Genomic DNA, 22,997 nt, shown 5'->3' on the forward strand with positions numbered 1-22,997 from the left:
GGTGAGGACAACAATATCACTGTTACCATACAATCAACATACTGTTGTAGCATACCTGGTGGCATATCACTATATATACACACAATATATCCAAAGTATGTGGACACCAATTCAAATGAGTGGATTCGGCTACTTCAGCTACACTCGTTGCTAACAGGTGTATAAAATTAAGGACACAACCATGCAATCTCCATAGACAGACATTGGCAGTTGAATGGGCCTTACTAAAGAGCTCAATGACTTCCAACAAGTCAGTTGGTCAAATGTCTGCCCTGCTAGAGCTGCCCCGGTCAACTGTAAGTGCTGTTTATTGTGAAGTGGAAACGTCTAGGAGCAACAACGGCTCAGCCACGAAGTGGTAGGCCACACAAGCTCACAGAACGGGACCACCGAGTGCTGAAGCACGTGAAAATCATCTGTCCTCGGTTGCATCACTCACTACCGACTTCCAACCTGCCTTCTGAAAGCAACGTCAGCACAAGAACTGTTTGGTTTTCATGTCCGAGCAGCCGCACACAAGCCCCAGATCATCATGCCTAACGCCAAGTATCGGCTGGAGTGGTGTGAAGCTCGTCGCCATTGGACTCTGGAGCAGTGGAAACACGTTCTCTGGAGTGATGAATCACGCTTTACAATCTGGCAGTCTGACTGACAAAACTGGGTTTTGGCGGATGCCAGGAGAACGCTACTAGCCTCAATGCACAGTGCCAACTGTAAAGTTTGGTGGAGGAGGAATAATGTTCTGGGGCTGTTTTTCATGGTTCGGGCCCCTTAGTTCCAGTGAAGGGAAATCTTAACACTACAGTATACAATGACGTTCTAGATGATTCTGCGCTTCCAACTTTGTGGCAACAGTTTGGGGAAGGCCCTTTCCTGTTTCAGAATGACAATGCCCCCATGCACAAAGCGAGGTCCATACAAGAAATGGTTTGTCGAGATCGGTGTGGAAGAACTTGACTGGCCTGCACAGAGCCCTGACTCAACCCCATCGAACACCTTTGGGATGAATTGGAACGCCAACTGCGAGCCAGGAGGCCTGATCACCCAACATCAGTACCCAACCTCACTAATGCTCTTGTGGCTGAATGGAAGCAAGTCCCCACAGCAATGTTCCAACATCTAGTGGAAAGTCTTCCCAGAAGAGTGGAGGCTGTTATAGCAGCAATGTTCCAACATCTAGTGGAAAGTCTTCCCAGAAGAGTGGAGGCTGTTATAGCAGCAATGTTCCAACATCTAGTGGAAAGTCTTCCCAGAAGAGTGGAGGCTGTTATAGCAGCAATGTTCAAACATCTAGTGGAACGCCTTCCCAGAAGAGTGGAGGCTGTTATAGCAGCAATGTTCCTACATCTAGTGGAAAGCCTTCCCAGAAGAGTGGAGGCTGTTATAGCAGCAATGTTCCTACATCTAGTGGAAAGCCTTCCCAGAAGAGTGGAGGCTGTTATAGCAACAAAGGAGGGACCAACTCCATATTAATGCCCATGATTTTGGAATGAGATGTTTGATGAGCAGGTGTCCATATACTTTTCATCATGTAGTGTATATATATATATACATTAGAGGTTTGATTATTTATTGATTGATTGATTGATAGATACTAGATATCTCTGTTTCTCCCTGATTGATTGATTGATTGATACTAGATGTCTCTGTTTCTCCCTGATTGATTGATTGATTGATTGATACTAGATGTCTCTGTTTATCCCTGATTGATTGATTGATTGATACTAGATGTCTCTGTCTCTCCCTGATTGATTGATTGATTGATTCCTGATATCTCTGTTTGTCCCATGTTAGTGCTACAAGGTGAAGTGTCTAGAGACAGAAGGACCTCCTGGTCCCAAAGGACACAGAGGACAGAAGGTACACAGACAGACAGACAGACAGACAGACAGACAGACAGACAGACAGACAGACAGACAGACAGACAGACAGACAGACAGACAGACAGACAGACAGACAGACAGACAGACAGACAGACAGACAGACAGACAGACAGACAGACAGACAGTCAGTCAGTCAGTCAGTCAGTTGTTCTCCTCCTCTCTGGTTTCTCCCGTTAAAGGGCCATCCACACCAAGGACGATAATGATAAACTACACATGAATATACATAACGCTGTAGGTCTATTAATAATGTGGTATCACAGACCATCCTACTGCACCCTGTAGGTCTATTAATAACAGACCATCCTACTGCACCCTGTAGGTCTATTTAATAACAGACCATCCTACTGCACCCTGTAGGTCTATTAATAACAGACCATCCTACTGCACCCTGTAGGTCTATTAATAACAGGCCATCCTACTGCACCTGTAGGTCTATTAATAACGTGAATTACAGACCATCCTACTGCACCCTGTAGGTCTATTAATAACAGGCCATCCTACTGCACCCTGTAGGTCTATTAATAACAGACCATCCTACTGCACCCTGTAGGTCTATTAATAACGTGGGATCACAGACCATCCTACTGCACCCTGTAGGTCTATTAATAACAGACCATCCTACTGCACCCTGTAGGTCTATTAATAACAGACCATCCTACTGCACCCTGTAGGTCTATTAATAACAGACCATCCTACTGCACCCTGTAGGTCTATTAATAACAGACCATCCTACTGCACCCTGTAGGTCTATTAATAATGTGGTATCACAGACCATCCTACTGCACCCTGTAGGTCTATTAATAACAGACCATCCTACTGCACCCTGTAGGTCTATTAATAACAGACCATCCTACTGCACCCTGTAGGTCTATTAATAACAGACCATCCTACTGCACCCTGTAGGTCTATTAATAACAGACCATCCTATTGCACCCCTGTAGGTCTATTAATAACAGACCATCCTACTGCACCCTGTAGGTCTATTAATAATGTGGTATCACAGACCATCCTACTGCACCCTGTAGGTCTATTAATAACAGACTGTCCTACTGCACCCTGTAGGTCTATTAATAACAGACCATCCCTGCACCCTGCAGGTCTATTAAAAACAGACCATCCTACTGCACCCTGTAGGTCTATTAATAACAGACCATCCTACTGCACCCTGCAGGTCTATTAATAACAGACCATCCTACTGCACCCTGTAGGTCTATTAATAACAGACCATCCTACTGCACCCTGCAGGTCTATTAAAAACAGACCATCCTACTGCACCCTGTAGGTCTATTAATAACAGACCATCCTACTGCACCCTGCAGGTCTATTAATAACAGACCATCCTACTGCACCCTGCAGGTCTATTAAAAACAGACCATCCTGCACCCTGCACCCTGTAGGTCTATTAATAACAGACCATCCTACTGCACCCTGCAGGTCTATTAATAACAGACCATCCTACTGCACCCCTGCAGGTCTATTAAAAACAGACCATCCTACTGCACCCTGCAGGTCTATTAATAACAGACCATCCTACTGCACCCTGCAGGTCTATTAAAACAGACCATCCTACTGCACCCTGTAGGTCTATTAATAACAGACCATCCTACTGCACCCTGCAGGTCTATTAATAACAGACCATCCTACTGCACCCTGTAGGTCTATTTAATGTGGTATCACAGACCATCCTACTGCACCCTGTAGGTCTATTAATAACAGACCATCCTACTGCACCCTGTAGGTCTATTAATAACAGACCATCCTACTGCACCCTGTAGGTCTATTAATAACAGACCATCCTACTGCACCCTGTAGGTCTATTAATAACAGACCATCCTACTGCACCCTGTAGGTCTATTAATAACGTGGTATCACAGACCATCCTACTGCACCCTGTAGGTCTATTAATAACAGACCATCCTACTGCACCCTGTAGGTCTATTAATAACAGACCATCCTACTGCACCCTGTAGGTCTATTAATAACAGACCATCCTTAATAAGGTCAGACCATCCTACTGCACCCTGTAGGTCTATTAATAACAGACCATCCTACTGCACCCTGTAGGTCTATTAATAACAGACCATCCTACTGCACCCTGCAGGTCTATTAATAACGTGGGATCACAGACCATCCTACTGCACCCTGTAGGTCTATTAATAACAGACAATCCTACTGCACCCTGCAGGTCTATTAATAACATGGGATCACAGACCATCCTACTGCACCCTGTAGGTCTATTAATAACAGACCATCCTACTGCACCCTACAGGTCTATTAATAATGTGGGATTACAGACCATCCTACTGCACCCTGTAGGTCTATTAATAATGTGGGATCACAGACCATCCTACTGCACCCTGTAGGTCTATTAATAACAGACAATCCTACTGCACCCTGCAGGTCTATTAATAACATAGGATCACAGACCATCCTACTGCACCCTGTAGGTCTATTAATAACAGACCATCCTACTGCACCCTGCAGGTCTATTAATAACAGACCATCCTACTGCACCCTGTAGGTCTATTAATAACAGACCATCCTACTGCACCCTGCAGGTCTATTAATAACAGACCATCCTACTGCACCCTGCAGGTCTATTAATAACAGACCATCCTACTGCACCCTGCAGGTCTATTAATAACAGACCATCCTACTGCACCCTGTAGGTCTATTAATAACAGACCATCCTACTGCACCCTGTAGGTCTATTAATAACAGACCATCCTACTGCACCCTGTAGGTCTATTAATAACAGACCATCCTACTGCACCCTGCAGGTCTAACAGACCATCCTTAATAACAGACCATCCTACTGCACCCTGCAGGTCTATTAATAACAGACCATCCTACTGCACCCTGCAGGTCTATTAATAACAGACCATCCTACTGCACCCTGTAGGTCTATTAATAACAGACCATCCTACTGCACCCTGTAGGTCTATTAATAACAGACCATCCTACTGCACCCTGCAGGTCTATTAATAACAGACCATCCTACTGCACCCTGTAGGTCTATTAATAACAGACCATCCTACTGCACCCTGTAGGTCTATTAATAACAGACCATCCTACTGCACCCTGCAGGTCTATTAACAGACCATCCTACTGCACCCTGCAGGTCTATTAATAACAGACCATCCTACTGCACCCTGCAGGTCTATTAATAACAGACCATCCTACTGCACCCTGCAGGTCTATTAATAACAGACCATCCTACTGCACCCTGCAGGTCTATTAATAACAGACCATCCTACTGCACCCTGCAGGTCTATTAATAACAGACCATCCTACTGCACCCTGTAGGTCTATTAATAACAGACCATCCTACTGCACCCTGTAGGTCTATTAATAACAGACCATCCTACTGCACCCTGTAGGTCTATTAATAACAGACCATCCTACTGCACCCTGTAGGTCTATTAATAACAGACCATCCTACTGCACCCTGTAGGTCTATTAATAATGTGGGATCACAGACCATCCTACTGCACCCTGTAGGTCTATTAATAACAGGCCATCCTACTGCACCCTGTAGGTCTATTAATAACAGAACATCCTACTGCACCCTGCAGGTCTATTAATTCGTTTTTAGACAAGAGCATTATTCTATCTGGGCTACAACACAGTGCATTGGGAATTTATTATTGCTGTCAAGTGACTACGCTATTGTTTAGGGCTGTAAACTGCAGTGATGTAGGCTAATTTGAATAACCGCCTAAACATCCTGTTTGAATGCATGTTAATGCCAAAATAACTTCCCTAGGCCTGATACGCAACCATTTGTATCTGTTTTCGACAGTTTACGAGGTCCAGAAAGGAAGCAGGCCACTAATATCTTGTGTGTTACAGGGAATCAAAGGAGACAATGGTAACTCCGGTCTGAAAGGGGAGAGGGGAAGACAGGGCGACCCCGGCATCGAGGGTCCCATTGGTCAACCAGGAGTCAAGGTAAGGCTTCATGCTCCTCCCATTCACACACTACCAGTAATTATGTATGCTAAAGATGCAAATGTGACTAATAATACCAGTAATAATGTGTTTATATATAGTGACTAGTAATACCAGTAATAATGTATTTATATATAGTGACTAGTAATACCAGTAATAATGTATTTATATATAGTGACTAGTAATACCAGTAATAATGTATTTATATATAGTGACTAGTAATAATGTATTTATATATAGTGACTAGTAATGCCAGTAATAATGTATTTATATATAGTGACTAGTAATACCAGTAATAATGTATTTATATATAGTGACTAGTAATAATGTATTTATATATAGTGACTAGTAATACCAGTAATAATGTATTTATATGTAGTGACTAGTAATACCAGTAATAATGTATTTTATATGTAGTGACTAGTAATACCAGTAATAATGTATTTATATGTAGTGACCAGTAATACCAGTAATAATGTATTTATATATAGTGACTAGTAATACCAGTAATAATGTATTTATATATAGTGACTAGTAATACCAGTAATAATGTATTTATATATAGTGACTAGTAATACCAGTAATAATGTATTTATATATAGTGACTAGTAATAATGTATTTATATATAGTGACTAGTAATAATGTATTTATATATAGTGACTAGTAATACCAGTAATAATGTATTTATATATAGTGACTAGTAATACCAGTAATAATGTATTTATATATAGTGACTAATAATACCAGTAATAATGTATTTATATATAGTGACTAGTAATACCAGTAATAATGTATTTATATGTAGTGACTAGTAATAATGTATTTATATATAGTGACTAGTAAAACCAGTAATAATGTATTTATATGTAGTGACTAGTAATACCAGTAATAATGTATGTATATATAGTGACTAATAATACCAGTAATAATGTATTTATATATAGTGACTAGTAATACCAGTAATAATGTATTTATATATAGTGACTAGTAATACCAGTAATAATGTATTTATATATAGTGACTAGTAATAATGTATTTATATATAGTGACTAGTAATACCAATAATAATGTATTTAATATAGTGACTAGTAATAATGTATTTATATATAGTGACTAGTAATAATGTATTTATATATAGTGACTAGTAATACCAGTAATAATGTATTTATATATAGTGACTAGTAATAATGTATTTATATATAGTGACTAGTAATACCAGTAATACTGTATTTATATGGAGTTTTAAAATTTTATTTTTATTTCACCTTTATTTAACCAGGTACATTTACAATACATTACATTTAAGTCATTTAGCAGACGCTCTTATCCAGAGCGACTTACAAATTGGTGCATTCACCTTATGACATCCAGTGGAACAGCCACTTTACAATAGTGCATCTAAATCTTTTAAGGGGGGTGAGAAGGATTACTTTATCCTATCCTAGGTAGGCTAGTTGAGAACAAGTTCTCATTTGCAACTGCGACCTGGCCAAGATAAAGCATAGCAGTGTGAACAGACAACACAGAGTTACACATGGAGTAAACAATTAACAAGTCAATAACACAGAGAAAAAAATGGGCAGTCTATATACAATGTGTGCAAAAGGCATGAGGAGGTAGGCGAATAATTACAATATTGCAGATTAACACTGGAGTGATAAATGATCAGGTGGTCATGTACAGGTAGAGATATTGGTGTGCAAAAGAGCAGAAAAGTAAATAAATAAAAAACAGTATAAAAACAGTATGGGGATGAGGTAGGTGAAAATGGATGGGCTATTTACCAATAGACTATGTACAGCTGCAGCGATCGGTTAGCTGCTCGGATAGCTGATGTTTGAAGTTGGTGAGGGAGATAAAAGTCTCCAACTTCAGCGATTTTTGCAGTTCGTTCCAGTCACAGGCAGCAGAGTACTGGAACGAAAGGCAGCCAAATGAGGTGTTGGCTTTAGGGATGATCAGTGAGATACACCTGCTGGAGCGCGTGCTGCGGATGGGTGTTGCCATCGTGACCAGTGAACTGAGATAAGGCGGAGCTTTACCTAGCATGGACTTGTAGATGACCTGGAGCCAGTGGGTCTGGCGACGAATATGTAGTGAGGGCCAGCCGACTAGAGCATACAAGCGCAGTGGTGGGTGGTATAAGGTGCTTTAGTGACAAAACGAATCGCACTGTGATAGACTGCATCCAGTTTGCTGAGTAGAGTGTTGGAAGCCATTTTGTAGATGACATCGCCGAAGTCGAGGATCGGTAGGATAGTTAGTTTTACTAGGGTAAGCTTGGCGGCATGAGTGAAGGAGGCTTTGTTGCGGAATAGAAAGCCGACTCTTGATTTGATTTTCGATTGAGATGTTTGATGTGAGTCTGGAAGGAGAGTTTGCAGTCTAGCCAGACACCTAGGTACTTATAGGTGTCCACATATTCAAGGTCGGAACCATCCAGGGTGGTGATGCTAGTCGGGCATGCGGGTGCAGGCAGCGATCGGTTGAAAAGCATGCATTTGGTTTTACTCACGTTTAAGAGCAGTTGAGGCCACGGAAGGAGTGCTGTATGGCATTGAAACTCGTTTGGAGGTTAGATAGCACAGTGTCCAATGACTGGCCAAAAGTATATAGAATGGTGTCGTCTGCGTAGAGGTGGATCGGGAATCGCCCGCAGCAAGAGCAACATCATTGATATATACAGAGAAAAGAGTCGGCCCGAGAATTGAACCCTGTGGCACCCCACAGAGACTGCCAGAGGACTGGACAGCATGCCCTCCGATTTGACACACTGAACTCTGTCTGCAAAGTAATTGGTGAACCAGGCAAGGCAGTCATCCGAAAAACCGAGGCTATTGAGTCTGCCGATAAGAATATGGTGATTGACAGAGTCGAAAGCCTTGGCGAGGTCGATGAAGACGGCTGCACAGTACTGTCTTTTATCGATGGCGGTTATGATATCGTTTATTACCTTGAGTGTAGCTGAGGTGCACCCGTGACCGCCTCGGAAACCAGATTGCACAGCGGAGAAGTACGGTGGGATTCGAGATGGTCAGTGACCTGTTTGTTGACTTGGCTTTCGAAGACGTTAGATAGACAGGGCAGGATGGATATAGGTCTATAACAGTTTGGGTCCAGTGTGTCTCCCCTTTGAAGAGGGGGATGACTGCGGCAGCTTTTCAATCCTTGGGGATCTCAGACGATATGAAAGAGAGGTTGAACAGGCTGGTAATAGGGGTTGCGGCAATGGCGGCAGATAGTTTCAGAAATAGAGGGTCCAGATTGTCAAGCCCAGCTGATTTGTACGGGTCCAGGTTTTGCAGCTCTTCAGAACATCTGCTATCTGGATTTGGGTAAAGGAGAACCTGGAGAGGCTTGGGCGAGGAGCTGCGGGGGGCAGAGCTGTTGGCCGAGTTGGAGTAGCCAGGCGGAAGGCATGGCCAGCCGTTGAAAAGTGCTTATTGAAGTTTTCGATAATCATGGGTTTATCGGTGGAGACCGTGTTACCTAGCCTCAGTGCAGTAGGCAGCTGGGAGGAGGTGCTCTTGTTCTCCATGGACTTCACAGTGTCCCAGAACTTTTTGGAGTTGGAGCTACAGGATGCAAACTTCTGCCTGAAGAAGCTGGCCTTAGCTTTTTCCTGACTGACTGCGTGTATTGGTCCTGACTTCCTGAACAGTTGCATATCACGGGGGCTATTTGATGCTATTGCAGTCCGCCACAGGATGTTTTTGTGCTGGTCGAGGGCAGGGTCTGGAGTGAACCAAAGGGCTGTATCTGTTCTTGGTTCTGCATTTTTGAACGGAGCATGCTTATCTAAAATGGTGAGGAAGTTACTTTAAAGAATGACCAGGCATCCTCAACTGACGGATGAGGTCAATGTCCTTACAGGATACCCGGGCCAGGTCGATTAGAAAGGACTGCTCACAGAAGTGTTTTAGGGAGCATTTGACAGTGATGAGGGTGGTCGTTTGACTGCGGCTCCGTGGCGGATACAGGCAATGAGGCAGTGGTCGCTGAGATCCTGGTTGAAGACAGCGGAGGTGTATTTGGAGGGCCAGTTGGTCAGGATGACGTCTATGAGGGTGCCCTTGTTTACAGAGTTAGGGTTGTACCTGGTGGGTTCCTTGATGATTTGAGTGAGATTGAGGGCATCTAGCTTAGATTGTAGGACTGCCGGGGTGTTAAGCATATCCCAGTTTAGGTCACCTAACAGAACAAACTCTGAAGCTAGATGGGGGCGATCAATTCACAAATGGTGTCCAGGGCACAGCTGGGAGCTGAGGGTGGTCGGTAGCAGGCGGCAACAGTGAGAGACTTATTTCTTGGAGAGTAATTTTCAAAATTAGTAGTTCAAACTGTTTGGGTATGGATTAGTAATACCAGTAATAATGTATTTATATATAGTGACTAGTAATACCAGTAATAATGTATTTATATATAGTGACTAGTAATAATGTATTTATATGTAGTGACTAGTAATACCAGTAATAATGTATTTATATGTAGTGACTAGTAATACCAGTAATAATGTATTTATATATAGTGACTAGTAATACCAGTAATAATGTATTTATATATAGTGACTAGTAATACCAGTAATAATGTATTTATATATAGTGACTAGTAATAATGTATTTATATAGTGACTATAAACAAATGTATTTATATGCAGTGACAGTAATACCAGTAATAATGTATTTATATATAGTGACTAGTAATACCAGTAATAATCCTATTTTTTATATAGTGACTAGCAATAATGTATTTTATATATAGTGACTAGTAATAATGTATTTATATGTAGTGACTAGTAATAATGAATTTATATGTAGTGACTAGTAATACCAGTAATAATGTATTTATATATAGTGACTAGTAATACCAGTAATAATGTGTTTATATATAGTGACTAGTAATAATGTATGTATATGTAGTGACTAGTAATACCAGTAATAATGTATTTATATATAGTGACTAGTAATACCAGTAATAATGTATTTTTATATATAGTGACTAGTAATAATGTATTTATATATAGTGACTAGTAATGTATTTATATATAGTGACTAGTAATAATGTGTTTATATATAGTGACTAGTAATAATGTATTTATATATAGTGACTAGTAATACCAGTAATAATGTGTTTATATATAGTGACTAGTAATACCAGTAATAATGTGTTTATATATAGTGACTAGTAATACCAGTAATAATGTATTTATATATAGTGACTAGTAATAATGTGTTTATATGTAGTGACTAGTAATACCAGTAATAATGTGTTTATATATAGTGACTAGTAATAATGTATTTATATGTAGTGACTAGTAATAATATGTTTTATATAGTGACTAGTAATACCAGTAATAATGTGTTTATATATAGTGACTAGTGTAATACCAGTAATAATGTATTTATATGTAGTGACTAGTAATACCAGTAATAATGTGTTTATATATAGTGACTAGTAATACCAGTAATAATGTGTTTATATATAGTGACTAGTAATACCAGTAATAATGTGTTTTATATATAGTGACTAGTACCAGTAATAATGTGTTTATATATAGTGACTAGTAATAATGTGTTTATATATAGTGACTAGTAATACCAGTAATAATGTGTTTATATATAGTGACTAGTAATACCAGTAATAATGTGTTTATATATAGTGACTAGTAATACCAGTAATAATGTGTTTATATATAGTGACTAGTAATAATGTGTTTATATATAGTGACTAGTAATACCAGTAATAATGTATTTATATATAGTGACTAGTAATAATGTGTTTATATGTAGTGACTAGTAATACCAGTAATAATGTGTTTATATATAGTGACTAGTAATACCAGTAATAATGTGTTTATATATAGTGACTAGTAATACCAGTAATAATGTATTTATATATAGTGACTAGTAATACCAGTAATAATGTATTTATATATAGTGACTAGTAATAATGTATTTATATATAGTGACTAGTAATAATGTATTTATATGTAGTGACTAGTAATAATGTATTTATATATAGTGACTAGTAATATCAGTAATTATGTGTGTTGTTTCCCTAATGGCTGTTGTTCTGTGTTCTGTGTTCTGTTGTTGTGTTGTTCTGTGTTCTGTGCTCTGTTGTTGTGTTGTTCTGTGTTCTGTGTTCTGTTGTTGTGTTGTTCTGTGTTCTGTGCTCTGTTGTTGTGTTGTTCTGTGTTCTGTGTTCTGTGTTCTGTGCTCTGTTGTTGTGTTGTTCTGTGTTCTGTGCTCTGTTGTTGTGTTGTTCTGTGTTCTGTGTTCTGTTGTTCTGTGTTCTGTTGTTGTGTTGTTCTGTGTTCTGTGTTCTGTTGTTGTGTTGTTCTGTGTTCTGTTGTTCTGTGTTCTGTTGTTCTGTGTTCTGTGCTCTGTTGTTGTGTTGTTCTGTGTTCTGTGTTCTGTTGTTGTGTTGTTCTGTGTTCTGTGTTCTGTTGTTGTGTTGTTCTGTGTTCTGTGTTCTGTTGTTCTGTGTTCTGTGTTCTGTTGTTCTGTGTTCTGTTGTTCTGTTGTTGTGTTGTTCTGTGTTCTGTGTTCTGTTGTTCTGTGTTCTGTGTTCTGTGTTCTGTTGTTCTGTTGTTGTGTTGTTCTGAGTTCTGTGTTCTGTTGTTCTGTGTTCTGTGTTCTGTGTTCTGTGTTCTGTTGTGTTCTTGTAGGGTGAAATCGGTCTGGAGGGTGAAAAGGTGAGAAATATTTCATTAGGTATTATTTATTGATTTTCAGATCTGGGCATCGTGGGACTCGAGGTAGATTCTGTGTTATTGCTGAGTGTGTGTGTTTTCAGGGAGAGATCGGAGCTGAGGGGACGAAGGGTGTGGCCGGCCTCGCTGGACGCAACGGGACAGACGGACAGAAGGGGAAGATCGGACGCATCGGCGCTCCCGGCTGCAAAGGAGATCCAGGAGACAGGGTATGTTCTGAGAAACCTGACTCTGACCCAGGAGGCAGGGTATGTTCTGAGAGAAACCTGACTAGATCCAGGAGACAGGGTATGTTCTGAGAAACCCTCTGACCCAGGAGAAACCTGACTAGATCCAGGAGACAGGGTATGTTCTGAGAAACCTGACTAGATCCAGGAGACAGGGTATGTTCTGAGAAACCTGACTAGATCCAGGAGACAGGGTATGTTCTGAGAAACCTGACTAGATCCAGGAGACAGGGTATGTTCTGAGAAACCTGACTCGATCCAGGAGACAGAGTATGTTCTGAGAAACCTGACTCGACCCAGGAGACAGGGTATGTTCTGAGAAACCTGACTAGATCCAGGAGACAGGGTATGTTCTGAGAAACCTGACTAGATCCAGGAGACAGGGTATGTTCTGAGAAACCTGACTAGATCCAGGAGACAGGGTATGTTCTGAGAAACCTGACTAGATCCAGGAGACAGGGTATGTTCTGAGAAACCTGACTAGATCCAGGAGACAGGGTATGTTCTGAGAAACCTGACTAGATCCAGGAGACAGGGTATGTTCTGAGAAACCTGACTAGATCCAGGAAGACAGGGTATGTTCTGAGAAACCTGACTAGATCAGGGTATGTTCTGAGAAACCTGACTAGATCCAGGAGACAGGGTATGTTCTGAGAAACCTGACTAGATCCAGGAGACAGGGTATGTAATCAATCAATGCAGCAGGGAACTGACGGTGGAGGTAATAAACAGGTGATAGAGTCCAGGTGAGTCCAATATCGCTGATGCGCGTGACGAGGAAGGCAGGAGTGCGTAATGGAGGAGGAGGGGAGGAGGAGCAGGCGTGACACATCTAGTATATGTTACTATTACTAGCAACACTATTGCCTTGATATTTAATTGTGTTCTCAACAAACCTGAATTCTACTTCAAGTAAACCAACCCTTGAAATCATGTTGTTGATTTGTGGTTGAAATCTGGTTGAAATGAGTGTACATTGATCACTATTTTCCCTGTGTGTGTGTGTGTGTGTGTGTGTGTGTGTGTGTGTGTGTGTGTGTGTGTGTGTGTGTGTGTGTGTGTGTGTGTGTGTGTGTGTGTGTGTGTGTGTGTGTGTGTGTGTGTGTGTGTGTGTGTGTGTGTGTGTGTGGCAACAGGGTCCTGATGGTCACGCAGGAGACATGGGCAATGGTGGACTTCCTGGAACAGAAGGAGAGAAGGTACGCGATTGAGATCAAACAGATTTGTAATAATAACATTACAACGCCTCGTTTGCTGCTTGGACCCTAGTTATACACTGTGTTTGTGTCTCCAGGGAGATCCCGGTCGACCAGGAAGCGCAGGCCCCCTCGGCCCGGTGGGAGACGCTGGACCTAAGGTAAACAGGAAATCCCAGTGTTCCGTACAGCTCTGACATCAGAGGGATCATCTCTGACCTCTGTTGCTCTCCACGGCTCCTCTCTGGTTGTTAGGCCAGGGACCCGATAGAAAGGTTAGAGGTCGAAGTTAGAGGTCAAAGGGTAAATAACCTTGTTCTCTTCCTCCTCCTCAGGGTGAGAGAGGGAGTTCCGGCTCGCCTGGCTTCCCTGGAGCCAAAGGAACACCAGTAAGAAGCTCTACTCCGCACATACTACAACACTCTAACTGGCACAACAATGTAACATACTATATGTCATATAATCATTTGTGTGTCTCTTCTAGGGAACTATTGGAGGCCCAGGAGACAAGGGAGAACTGGTGAGACCCTCTGAAACTCTGCATGACGCCACAGGCAACGTGTTCTAGAGAAACTAGCTCTGTGTCTCAATATTGTCTGAACGTTGTGGCCATAGTCTAATGTTTTCTGTCTCTTTTAACGGTTGTGTAATGTTTCTCTGATGGTTGTTGGGTTGTTGTGTTTGTAGGGGAGAAGAGGAGACTTTGGGCCAGTGGGGACCGCGGGACCAGACGGAGTTAAAGGAGACAAGGTATGACACAACATCGCTCACACACACTTGCTCTCATACGCACGCGTACACACACACACACTTTCACTCGCTCAGACACAGACACACCCCCTACCTGCCTGTGTTGTCCTTCTGTATTTCAGGGCGAGGCAGGACCTGAGGGGCTGAGAGGACTGCCAGGTGAAGTAGGAAACAAAGGAACCAAGGGGGACAACGGACTCCCGGGGCCACGCGGGCCCCCCGGTACTTCAGGAGCGGCAGGGAAGAACGTAGGTCACAGATCAGAGCTTCACCAGTCTGATCACAATGCTTTCCTAATGTTCTTGTCTTCCTGTCCTGTGTGTGTGTGTGTGTGTGTGTGTGTGTGTGTGTGTGTGTGTGTGTGTGTGTGTGTGTGTGTGTGTGTGTGTGTGTGTGTGTGTGTGTGTGTGTGTGTGTGTGTGTGTGTGTGTGTGTGTGTGTGTGTGTGAGATATGGTGGCAATTTACAGTAACCACGGGATGGCATCATAATGTTGCTATGGTAACCACTATCTGTGTAACAGGGTACCGTGGCGACCCCGGTGATGACCGGACGAGAGGAGACCCCGGCCTGGCAGGACCAAAGGTGTGTGTGTGTGTTTGTGTGAGTTGTGTGTGTGTGTGTTTGTCTGAGTATGTGTGTAGTTGTGTTTGTCTGTGTGTGCGTTTGTGTGAGTATGTGTGTAGTGTGTGTTTGTCTGAGTGTGTGCGTAGTTGTGTGTGTTTGTGTTTGTCTGAGTGTGTGTGTAGTTGTGTGTGTGTGTGTGTGTGTGTGTGCGTGCGTGTGTGTGTGTGTTTGTCTGAGTATGTGTGTAGTTGTGTGTGTGTGTGTGTGTGTGTGTGTAGTTGTGTGTGTGTGTCTGAGTGTGTCTGTGTGTGTATGTAGTTGTGTGTGTGTGTAGTTGTGTGTGTGTGTCTGAGTGTGTCTGTGTGTGTATGTAGTTGTGTGTGTGTGTGTAGTTGTGTGTGTGTGTGTGAGTGTGTCTGTGTGTGTATGTAGTTGTGTGTGTGTGTAGTTGTGTGTGTGTGTCTGAGTGTGTCTGTGTGTGTATGTAGTTGTGTGTGTGTTTGTCTGAGTATGTGTGTAGTTGTGTGTGTGTTTGTCTGAGACTCAGTGACGAGGAGCAGGATGAACTGCAGATGTTACAGATGAGTGAGATGCAAAAGACAACAGAGACGTTTAACGATCTTCTAGCTGTTGTGGAAGTCAACCTGATATTGCTGTTGACTTCATGGCTGTGACTTTATCTTTAATGCAGGAGGTTCCCCAAACTCAGTTATCGGGACCTCGAGGGGGGCACGTTTTGGGGTTTTGTCCCTAGCACTACACAGCTGATTCAAATGATCAACTAATCGTCAAGCTATTGATCATTTGAATCAGATGTGGAGTGACCCAGGACCGAGTTTGGGAACCCTAAACCAAAACATGCCCCCAGGCGGACCCAGGACCCGAGTTTGGGAACCTAAACCAAAACATGCCCCCAGGCGGACCCAGGACCAGTTTAGGGAACCCTAAACCAAAACATGCCCCCAGTTTGGGGCGGACAGGACCGAGTTTGGGAACCTAAACCAAAACATGCCCCCAGGCGGACAGGACCGAGGATTTGGGAACCTAAGCAAAACATGCCCCCAGGCGGACCCAGGACCGTGTTTGGGAACCCTAAACCAAAACATGCCCCCAGGCGGACCCAGGACCGGTTTGGGAACCCTAAGCCAAAACATGCCCCCCAGGCGGACCCAAGGACGAGTTTGGGAACCCCTAAACCAAAACATGCCCCCAGGCGGACAGGACCGGTTGGGAACCCTAAACCAAAACATGCCCCCAGGCGGACCCAGGACCGAGTTTGGGAACCCTAAACAAAACATACCCCCCCAGGCGGACCCAGGACTGAGTTTGGGAACCTAAGCAAAACATGCCCCCAGGCGGACCCATGACTGAGTTTGGGAACCTAATGTGACTGTTTTGACTGTGTTGCGATTGATTGATCTCTGTACTGATAGATTGATTTCTGTGCTGCTGAGGGCGATGTGGGAAGAGCTGGCTTCAGTTACCCAGGACCAAGAGGACCAACGGTACGCCACGCACACACACACGCACACACACACACACACACACACACACACACACACACACACACACACACACACACACACACACACACACACACACACACACACACACACACACACACACACACACACACACACACACCAGTGGAGGCTGGTGACTTGAGCAATTTACAAGGATGGGAGAACCACAGTATAGGCAAGGACTGCACGGAGATGACAAAGCAGGAATGGGAATGAGAAGGCTACTTAGTGTTGGGAAGGGAGCACAGCGGTGATTGAATGAGGTATAAGTTGAGGTGTTCAGAGGCTTCAGTCTGGGATGGTAGATCGGCAGAAGATGAATGTGCAGGTAGAGATACTGGGGTGCAAAGGAGCAAAATAAATGAATATCAGCATGGGGATGAGGTAGATAGATGGGCTGTTTACGGATAGGCTAAGTACAGGTGCAGTGATCTGTAAACTGCTCTGACATCTGGTGCTTAAAGACATTTATGGAAAGAGTTTTTGCTTGTGTCTGTCGGCAGTGATGTACTCTGGTGTGAAACACAGATAAATTGTGCGCGATTTGACAAATCATGAGGCAAAGAAGTCAGCCTCAAAAACAGTAGCCTACTTTGTCCCTGTATTTAACTTGGACTCTTATTTTTATTAAATACGCCCTTAGATTGCAGTATCTACTAAGATAACATATGGAATTGTTTTTAATATTTAGCCTTTTGATTTGGATTTCAGGACCCCTGTAGATATAAATAGATATAAAATATTTGAAAGAACGTAGAATTTGGCTTTTACGACTATAGCACATAGAAACTAATTGAATAACACATTCAACAGCTCATCACACCCAGTGGCTCTCTGTTTATAGCTCCTCACACCCAGTGGTTCTGGGTCTGTTTACAGCTCATCACACCCAGTGGTTCTGGGTCTGTTTACAGCTCATCACACCCAGTGGTTCTGGGTCTGTTTCCAGCTCATCACACCCAGTGGTTCTGGGTCTGTTTCCAGCTCATCACACCCAGTGGCTCTGGGTCTGTTTACAGCTCATCACACCCAGTGGCTCTCTGTTTATAGCTCATCACACCCAGTGGTTCTGGGTCTGTTTCCAGCTCATCACACCCAGTGGTTCTGGGTCTGTTTCCAGCTCATCACACCCAGTGGCTCTGGGTCTGTTTCCAGCTCATCACACCCAGTGGTTCTGGGTCTGTTTACAGCTCATCACACCCAGTAGCTCTGGGTCTGTTTACAGCTCATCACACCCAGTGGTTCTGGGTCTGTTTACAGCTCATCACACCCAGTGGTTCTGGGTCTGTTTCCAGCTCATCACACCCAGTGGTTCTGGGTCTGTTTACAGCTCATCACACCCAGTAGCTCTGGGTCTGTTTACAGCTCATCACACCCAGTGGTTCTGGGTCTGTTTATAGCTCATCACACCCAGTGGTTCTGGGTCTGTTTACAGCTCATCACACCCAGTGGTTCTGGGTCTGTTTACAGCTCATCACACCCAGTGGTTCTGGGTCTGTTTACAGCTCATCACACCCAGTAGCTCTGGGTCTGTTTACAGCTCATCACACCCAGTGGTTCTGGGTCTGTTTACAGCTCATCACACCCAGTGGTTCTGGGTCTGTTTACAGCTCATCACACCCAGTGGCTCTGGGTCTGTTTACAGCTCATCACACCCAGTGGTTCTGGGTCTGTTTACAGCTCATCACACCCAGTGGTTCTGGGTCTGTTTACAGCTCATCACACCCAGTGGTTCTGGGTCTGTTTACAGCTCATCACACCCAGTGGTTCTGGGTCTGTTTACAGCTCATCACACCCAGTAGCTCTGGGTCTGTTTACAGCTCATCACACCCAGTGGTTCTGGGTCTGTTTACAGCTCATCACACCCAGTGGCTCTGGGTCTGTTTACAGCTCATCACACCCAGTAGCTCTGGGTCTGTTTACAGCTCATCACACCCAGTGGTTCTGGGTCTGTTTACAGCTCATCACACCCAGTGGTTCTGGGTCTGTTTACAGCTCATCACACCCAGTGGTTCTGGGTCTGTTTACAGCTCATCACACCCAGTGGTTCTGGGTCTGTTTACAGCTCATCACACCCAGTGGTTCTGGGTCTGTTTACAGCTCATCACACCCAGTGGTTCTGGGTCTGTTTACAGCTCATCACACCCAGTAGCTCTGGGTCTGTTTACAGCTCATCACACCCAGTGGTTCTGGGTCTGTTTACAGCTCATCACACCCAGTGGTTCTGGGTCTGTTTACAGCTCATCACACCCAGTGGTTCTGGGTCTGTTTACAGCTCATCACACCCAGTGGTTCTGGGTCTGTTTACAGCTCATCACACCCAGTGGCTCTGGGTCTGTTTATAGCTCATCACACCCAGTGGTTCTGGGTCTGTTTAGAGCTCATCACACCCAGTAGCTCTGGGTCTTTTTACAGCTCATCACACCCAGTAGCTCTGGGTCTTTTTACAGCTCATCACACCCAGTAGCTCTGGGTCTGTTTACAGCTCATCACACCCAGTAGCTCTGGGTCTGTTTACAGCTCATCACACCCAGTAGCTCTGGGTCTGTTTACAGCTCATCACACCCAGTGGTTCTGGGTCTTTTTACAGCTCATCACACCCAGTGGTTCTGGGTCTGTTTACAGCTCATCACACCCAGTGGTTCTGGGTCTGTTTACAGCTCATCACACCCAGTGGTTCTGGGTCTGTTTACAGCTCATCACACCCAGTGGTTCTGGGTCTGTTTACAGCTCATCACACCCAGTGGTTCTGGGTCTGTTTACAGCTCATCACACCCAGTGGTTCTGGGTCTGTTTACAGCTCATCACACCCAGTGGTTCTGGGTCTGTTTACAGCTCATCACACCCAGTAGTTCTGGGTCTGTTTACAGCTCATCACACCCAGTGGTTCTGGGTCTGTTTACAGCTCATCACACCCAGTAGCTCTGGGTCTGTTTACAGCTCATCACACCCAGTGGTTCTGGGTCTGTTTACAGCTCATCACACCCAGTGGTTCTGGGTCTGTTTACAGCTCATCACACCCAGTGGTTCTGGGTCTGTTTACAGCTCATCACACCCAGTGGTTCTGGGTCTGTTTACAGCTCATCACACCCAGTGGTTCTGGGTCTGTTTACAGCTCATCACACCCAGTGGTTCTGGGTCTGTTTACAGCTCATCACACCCAGTGGTTCTGGGTCTGTTTACAGCTCATCACACCCAGTGGTTCTGGGTCTGTTTACAGCTCATCACACCCAGTGGTTCTGGGTCTGTTTACAGCTCATCACACCCAGTGGTTCTGGGTCTGTTTACAGCTCATCACACCCAGTGGTTCTGGGTCTGTTTACAGCTCATCACACCCAGTGGTTCTGGGTCTGTTTACAGCTCATCACACCCAGTGGTTCTGGGTCTGTTTACAGCTCATCACACCCAGTAGCTCTGGGTCTGTTTACAGCTCATCACACCCAGTGGTTCTGGGTCTGTTTACAGCTCATCACACCCAGTGGTTCTGGGTCTGTTTACAGCTCATCACACCCAGTGGTTCTGGGTCTGTTTACAGCTCATCACACCCAGTGGTTCTGGGTCTGTTTACAGCTCATCACACCCAGTAGCTCTGGGTCTGTTTACAGCTCATCACACCCAGTGGTTCTGGGTCTGTTTACAGCTCATCACACCCAGTGGTTCGGGTCTGTTTATAGCTCATCACACCCAGTGGTTCTGGGTCTGTTTACAGCTCATCACACCCAGTGGTTCTGGGTCTGTTTACAGCTCATCACACCCAGTGGTTCTGGGTCTGTTTACAGCTCATCACACCCAGTGGTTCTGGGTCTGTTTACAGCTCATCACACCCACTTATGTATTTGGTGAATATATTTTAATATATTTAGTATAGTTTATTGAGTAGGATGGTTCCCTGACACACACACACACTCCCTAAAAGCCTAACACTCTCTCTAACACACCGTCTGACCCTGTGTGTATTCAGGGTGAACGTGGGGAGAAGGGCGGTCCAGGGCCCAGAGGAGGCAGAGGAGACTGTGGCCCCAAGGGAGGACCAGGGGGAAAGGGAACCTCTGGAGAGGAGGGAGAACCAGGGCCTCAGGGAGAACCTGGATTCAGAGGACCAAGAGGAGTGGGTGGACGAGACGTATGTTCACAAGCACCCACACACAGACAGTACTTCCACACGGGGTGTGTGTGTTTGAGTGTGTGAGTGTTATAATCTGTGTATGAAAGCATCTCCTTTCTCTCTACAGGGAGATCCAGGTCCTGAGGGAGATCCCGGCCTCACAGTAAGAACCTCTATCCCCTCTCCCTCTACCCAATCTATCCCCTCTACCCCTCTATCCCCTCTCCATCTATTCCCCTGTATCCCTCTATCCCCTCTCCCTCTACCCAATCTATCCCCTCTCCATCTATCCCCCCTATCCCTCTATCCCCTCTCACTACTCCTCTATCCCCTCTCCCTCTACCCAATCTATCCCCTCTACCCCTCTATCCCCTCTCCATCTATCCCCCTATCCCTCTCCCCCGCTATCCCTCTATCCCCTCTCCCTCTACCCAATCTATCTCCTCTCCATCTATCCCCTCTCATCTCCTCTATCCCCTCTCCCTCTACCCAATCTATCCCCTCTACCCCTCTCCATCTATCCCCCTATCCCTCTCCCCTCTATCCCTCTATCCCCTCTCCCTCTACCCAATCTATCCCCTCTCCATCTATCCCCCTATCCCTCTCCCCTCTATCCCTCTATCCCCTCTCCCTCTACCCAATCTATCCCCTATCCCTCTCCCCCTCTATCCATCTATCCCCCTCACTCTATCCCCCTCACTCTATCCCCCTATCCATTTATCCCCTCTATCCATCTATCCCTCTCTCCCTATCGCTCAATCCCTCTCTCCCCTCTCCCTGTCCCTCTATCCCTTTCTCCCCTCTATCCCTCTATCCCTCTCTCCCCTCTCCCTGTCCCTCTATCCTCTCAATCCCCTCTATCCCCCAATCCCCTCTCTCCCCTCTCCCTATCCTCTCAATCCCCTCTATTCCTCTCTCCCCTTTCCCTATCCCTCTCTCCCCTCTCCCTATCCTCTCAATCCCCTCTATCCCTCAATCCCCTCTCCCTATCCCTCTCTCCCCTCTCCCTATCCTCTCAATCCCCTCTATTCCCCTCTTCCTATCCCTCTCTCCCCTCTCCCTATCCCTCTCTCCCCCTCTCAATCCCTCTATCCCTCTCTCACTCTCCCTCTCTCCCCTCTATTCCCTCTCCCTATCCCTCTCTCCCTCTCCCTATCCTCTCAATCTCCTCTATCCCTCTCTCCCCTCTATCCTCTCAATCCCCTCTATTCCTCCCTATCCTCTCAATCCCCTCTATCCCTCTCTCCCCTCTCCCGATCCTCTCAATCCCCTCTATTCCACTCTCCCCTCTCCCTATCCTCTCAATCCCCTCTATTCCTCTCTCCCTCTCCCTATCCTCTCAATCCCCTCTATCCGTCTCTCCCCTCTCCCTATCCTCTCAATCCCCTCTATTCCTCTCTCCCTATCCTCTCAATCCCCTCTATCCCTATCCTCTCAATCCCCTCTATCCCTCTCTCCCCTCTCCCTATCCTCTCAATCCCCTCTATTCCTCTCTCCCCTCTCCCTATCCTCTCAATCCCCTCTATCCCTCTCTCCCCTCTCCCTATCCTCTCAATCCCCTCTATTCCTCTCTCCCCTCTATCCCTCTCTCCCCTCTCCCTATCCTCTCAATCCCCTCTATTCCTCTCTCCCCTCTCCCTATCCTCTCAATCCCTCTCTCCCCTCTCCCTATCCTCTCAATCCCCTCTATCCCCTCTCCCTATCCTCTCAATCCCCTCTATCCCTCTCTCCCCTCCCGATCCTCTCAATCCCCTCTATCCCTCTCTCCCTATCCTCTCAATCCCCTCTATCCCTCTCAATCCCCTCTCCCTATCCGTCTCTCCCCTCTCCCTATCCTCTCTATCCCTCTATCCCCCTCTCCCTATCCTCTCAATCCCCTCTATCCCTCTCTCCCTCTCCCTATCCTCTCAATCCCCTCTATCCCTCTCTCCCCTCCCCCTATCCTCTCAATCCCCTCTATCCCTCTCAATCCCCTCTATCCCTCTCCCTCTCCCTATCCGTCTCTCCCCTCTCCCTATCCTCTCTATCCCTCTCTCCCCTCTCCCTATCCTCTCAATCCCCTCTATCCCTCTCTCC

The 22,997-nt window shown here is 45.0% G+C and overlaps 1 protein-coding gene across 1 annotated transcript in view; it reads left to right on the forward strand.

Annotated features, from left to right (window-relative positions):
* Positions 1 to 21,192, forward strand: part of LOC124028284 (collagen alpha-2(VI) chain-like) — a 28,174-nt gene extending 6,982 nt beyond the window's left edge. The window contains exons 6-20 of the mRNA XM_046340388.1: position 1; positions 1,795 to 1,860; positions 5,739 to 5,837; positions 12,509 to 12,535; positions 12,637 to 12,762; positions 13,917 to 13,979; positions 14,075 to 14,137; positions 14,312 to 14,365; positions 14,461 to 14,496; positions 14,664 to 14,726; positions 14,849 to 15,043; positions 15,250 to 15,311; positions 16,748 to 16,798; positions 20,778 to 20,939; positions 21,049 to 21,192. The exon at position 1 is cut by the window's left edge and continues 20 nt beyond it. Of these exons, the coding sequence (XP_046196344.1) occupies position 1; positions 1,795 to 1,860; positions 5,739 to 5,837; positions 12,509 to 12,535; positions 12,637 to 12,762; positions 13,917 to 13,979; positions 14,075 to 14,137; positions 14,312 to 14,365; positions 14,461 to 14,496; positions 14,664 to 14,726; positions 14,849 to 15,043; positions 15,250 to 15,311; positions 16,748 to 16,798; positions 20,778 to 20,939; positions 21,049 to 21,088 (1,108 nt within the window). The 3' untranslated portion in view covers positions 21,089 to 21,192. The remainder of the gene's footprint in view (positions 2 to 1,794; positions 1,861 to 5,738; positions 5,838 to 12,508; positions 12,536 to 12,636; positions 12,763 to 13,916; positions 13,980 to 14,074; positions 14,138 to 14,311; positions 14,366 to 14,460; positions 14,497 to 14,663; positions 14,727 to 14,848; positions 15,044 to 15,249; positions 15,312 to 16,747; positions 16,799 to 20,777; positions 20,940 to 21,048) is intronic.
* The last annotated feature ends 1,805 nt before the right edge of the window (positions 21,193 to 22,997 follow it).

The sequence above is a fragment of the Oncorhynchus gorbuscha genome, unplaced genomic scaffold (assembly GCF_021184085.1).
Source record: "Oncorhynchus gorbuscha isolate QuinsamMale2020 ecotype Even-year unplaced genomic scaffold, OgorEven_v1.0 Un_scaffold_3972, whole genome shotgun sequence".
In the NCBI taxonomy this organism is placed as follows: domain Eukaryota; kingdom Metazoa; phylum Chordata; class Actinopteri; order Salmoniformes; family Salmonidae; genus Oncorhynchus; species Oncorhynchus gorbuscha.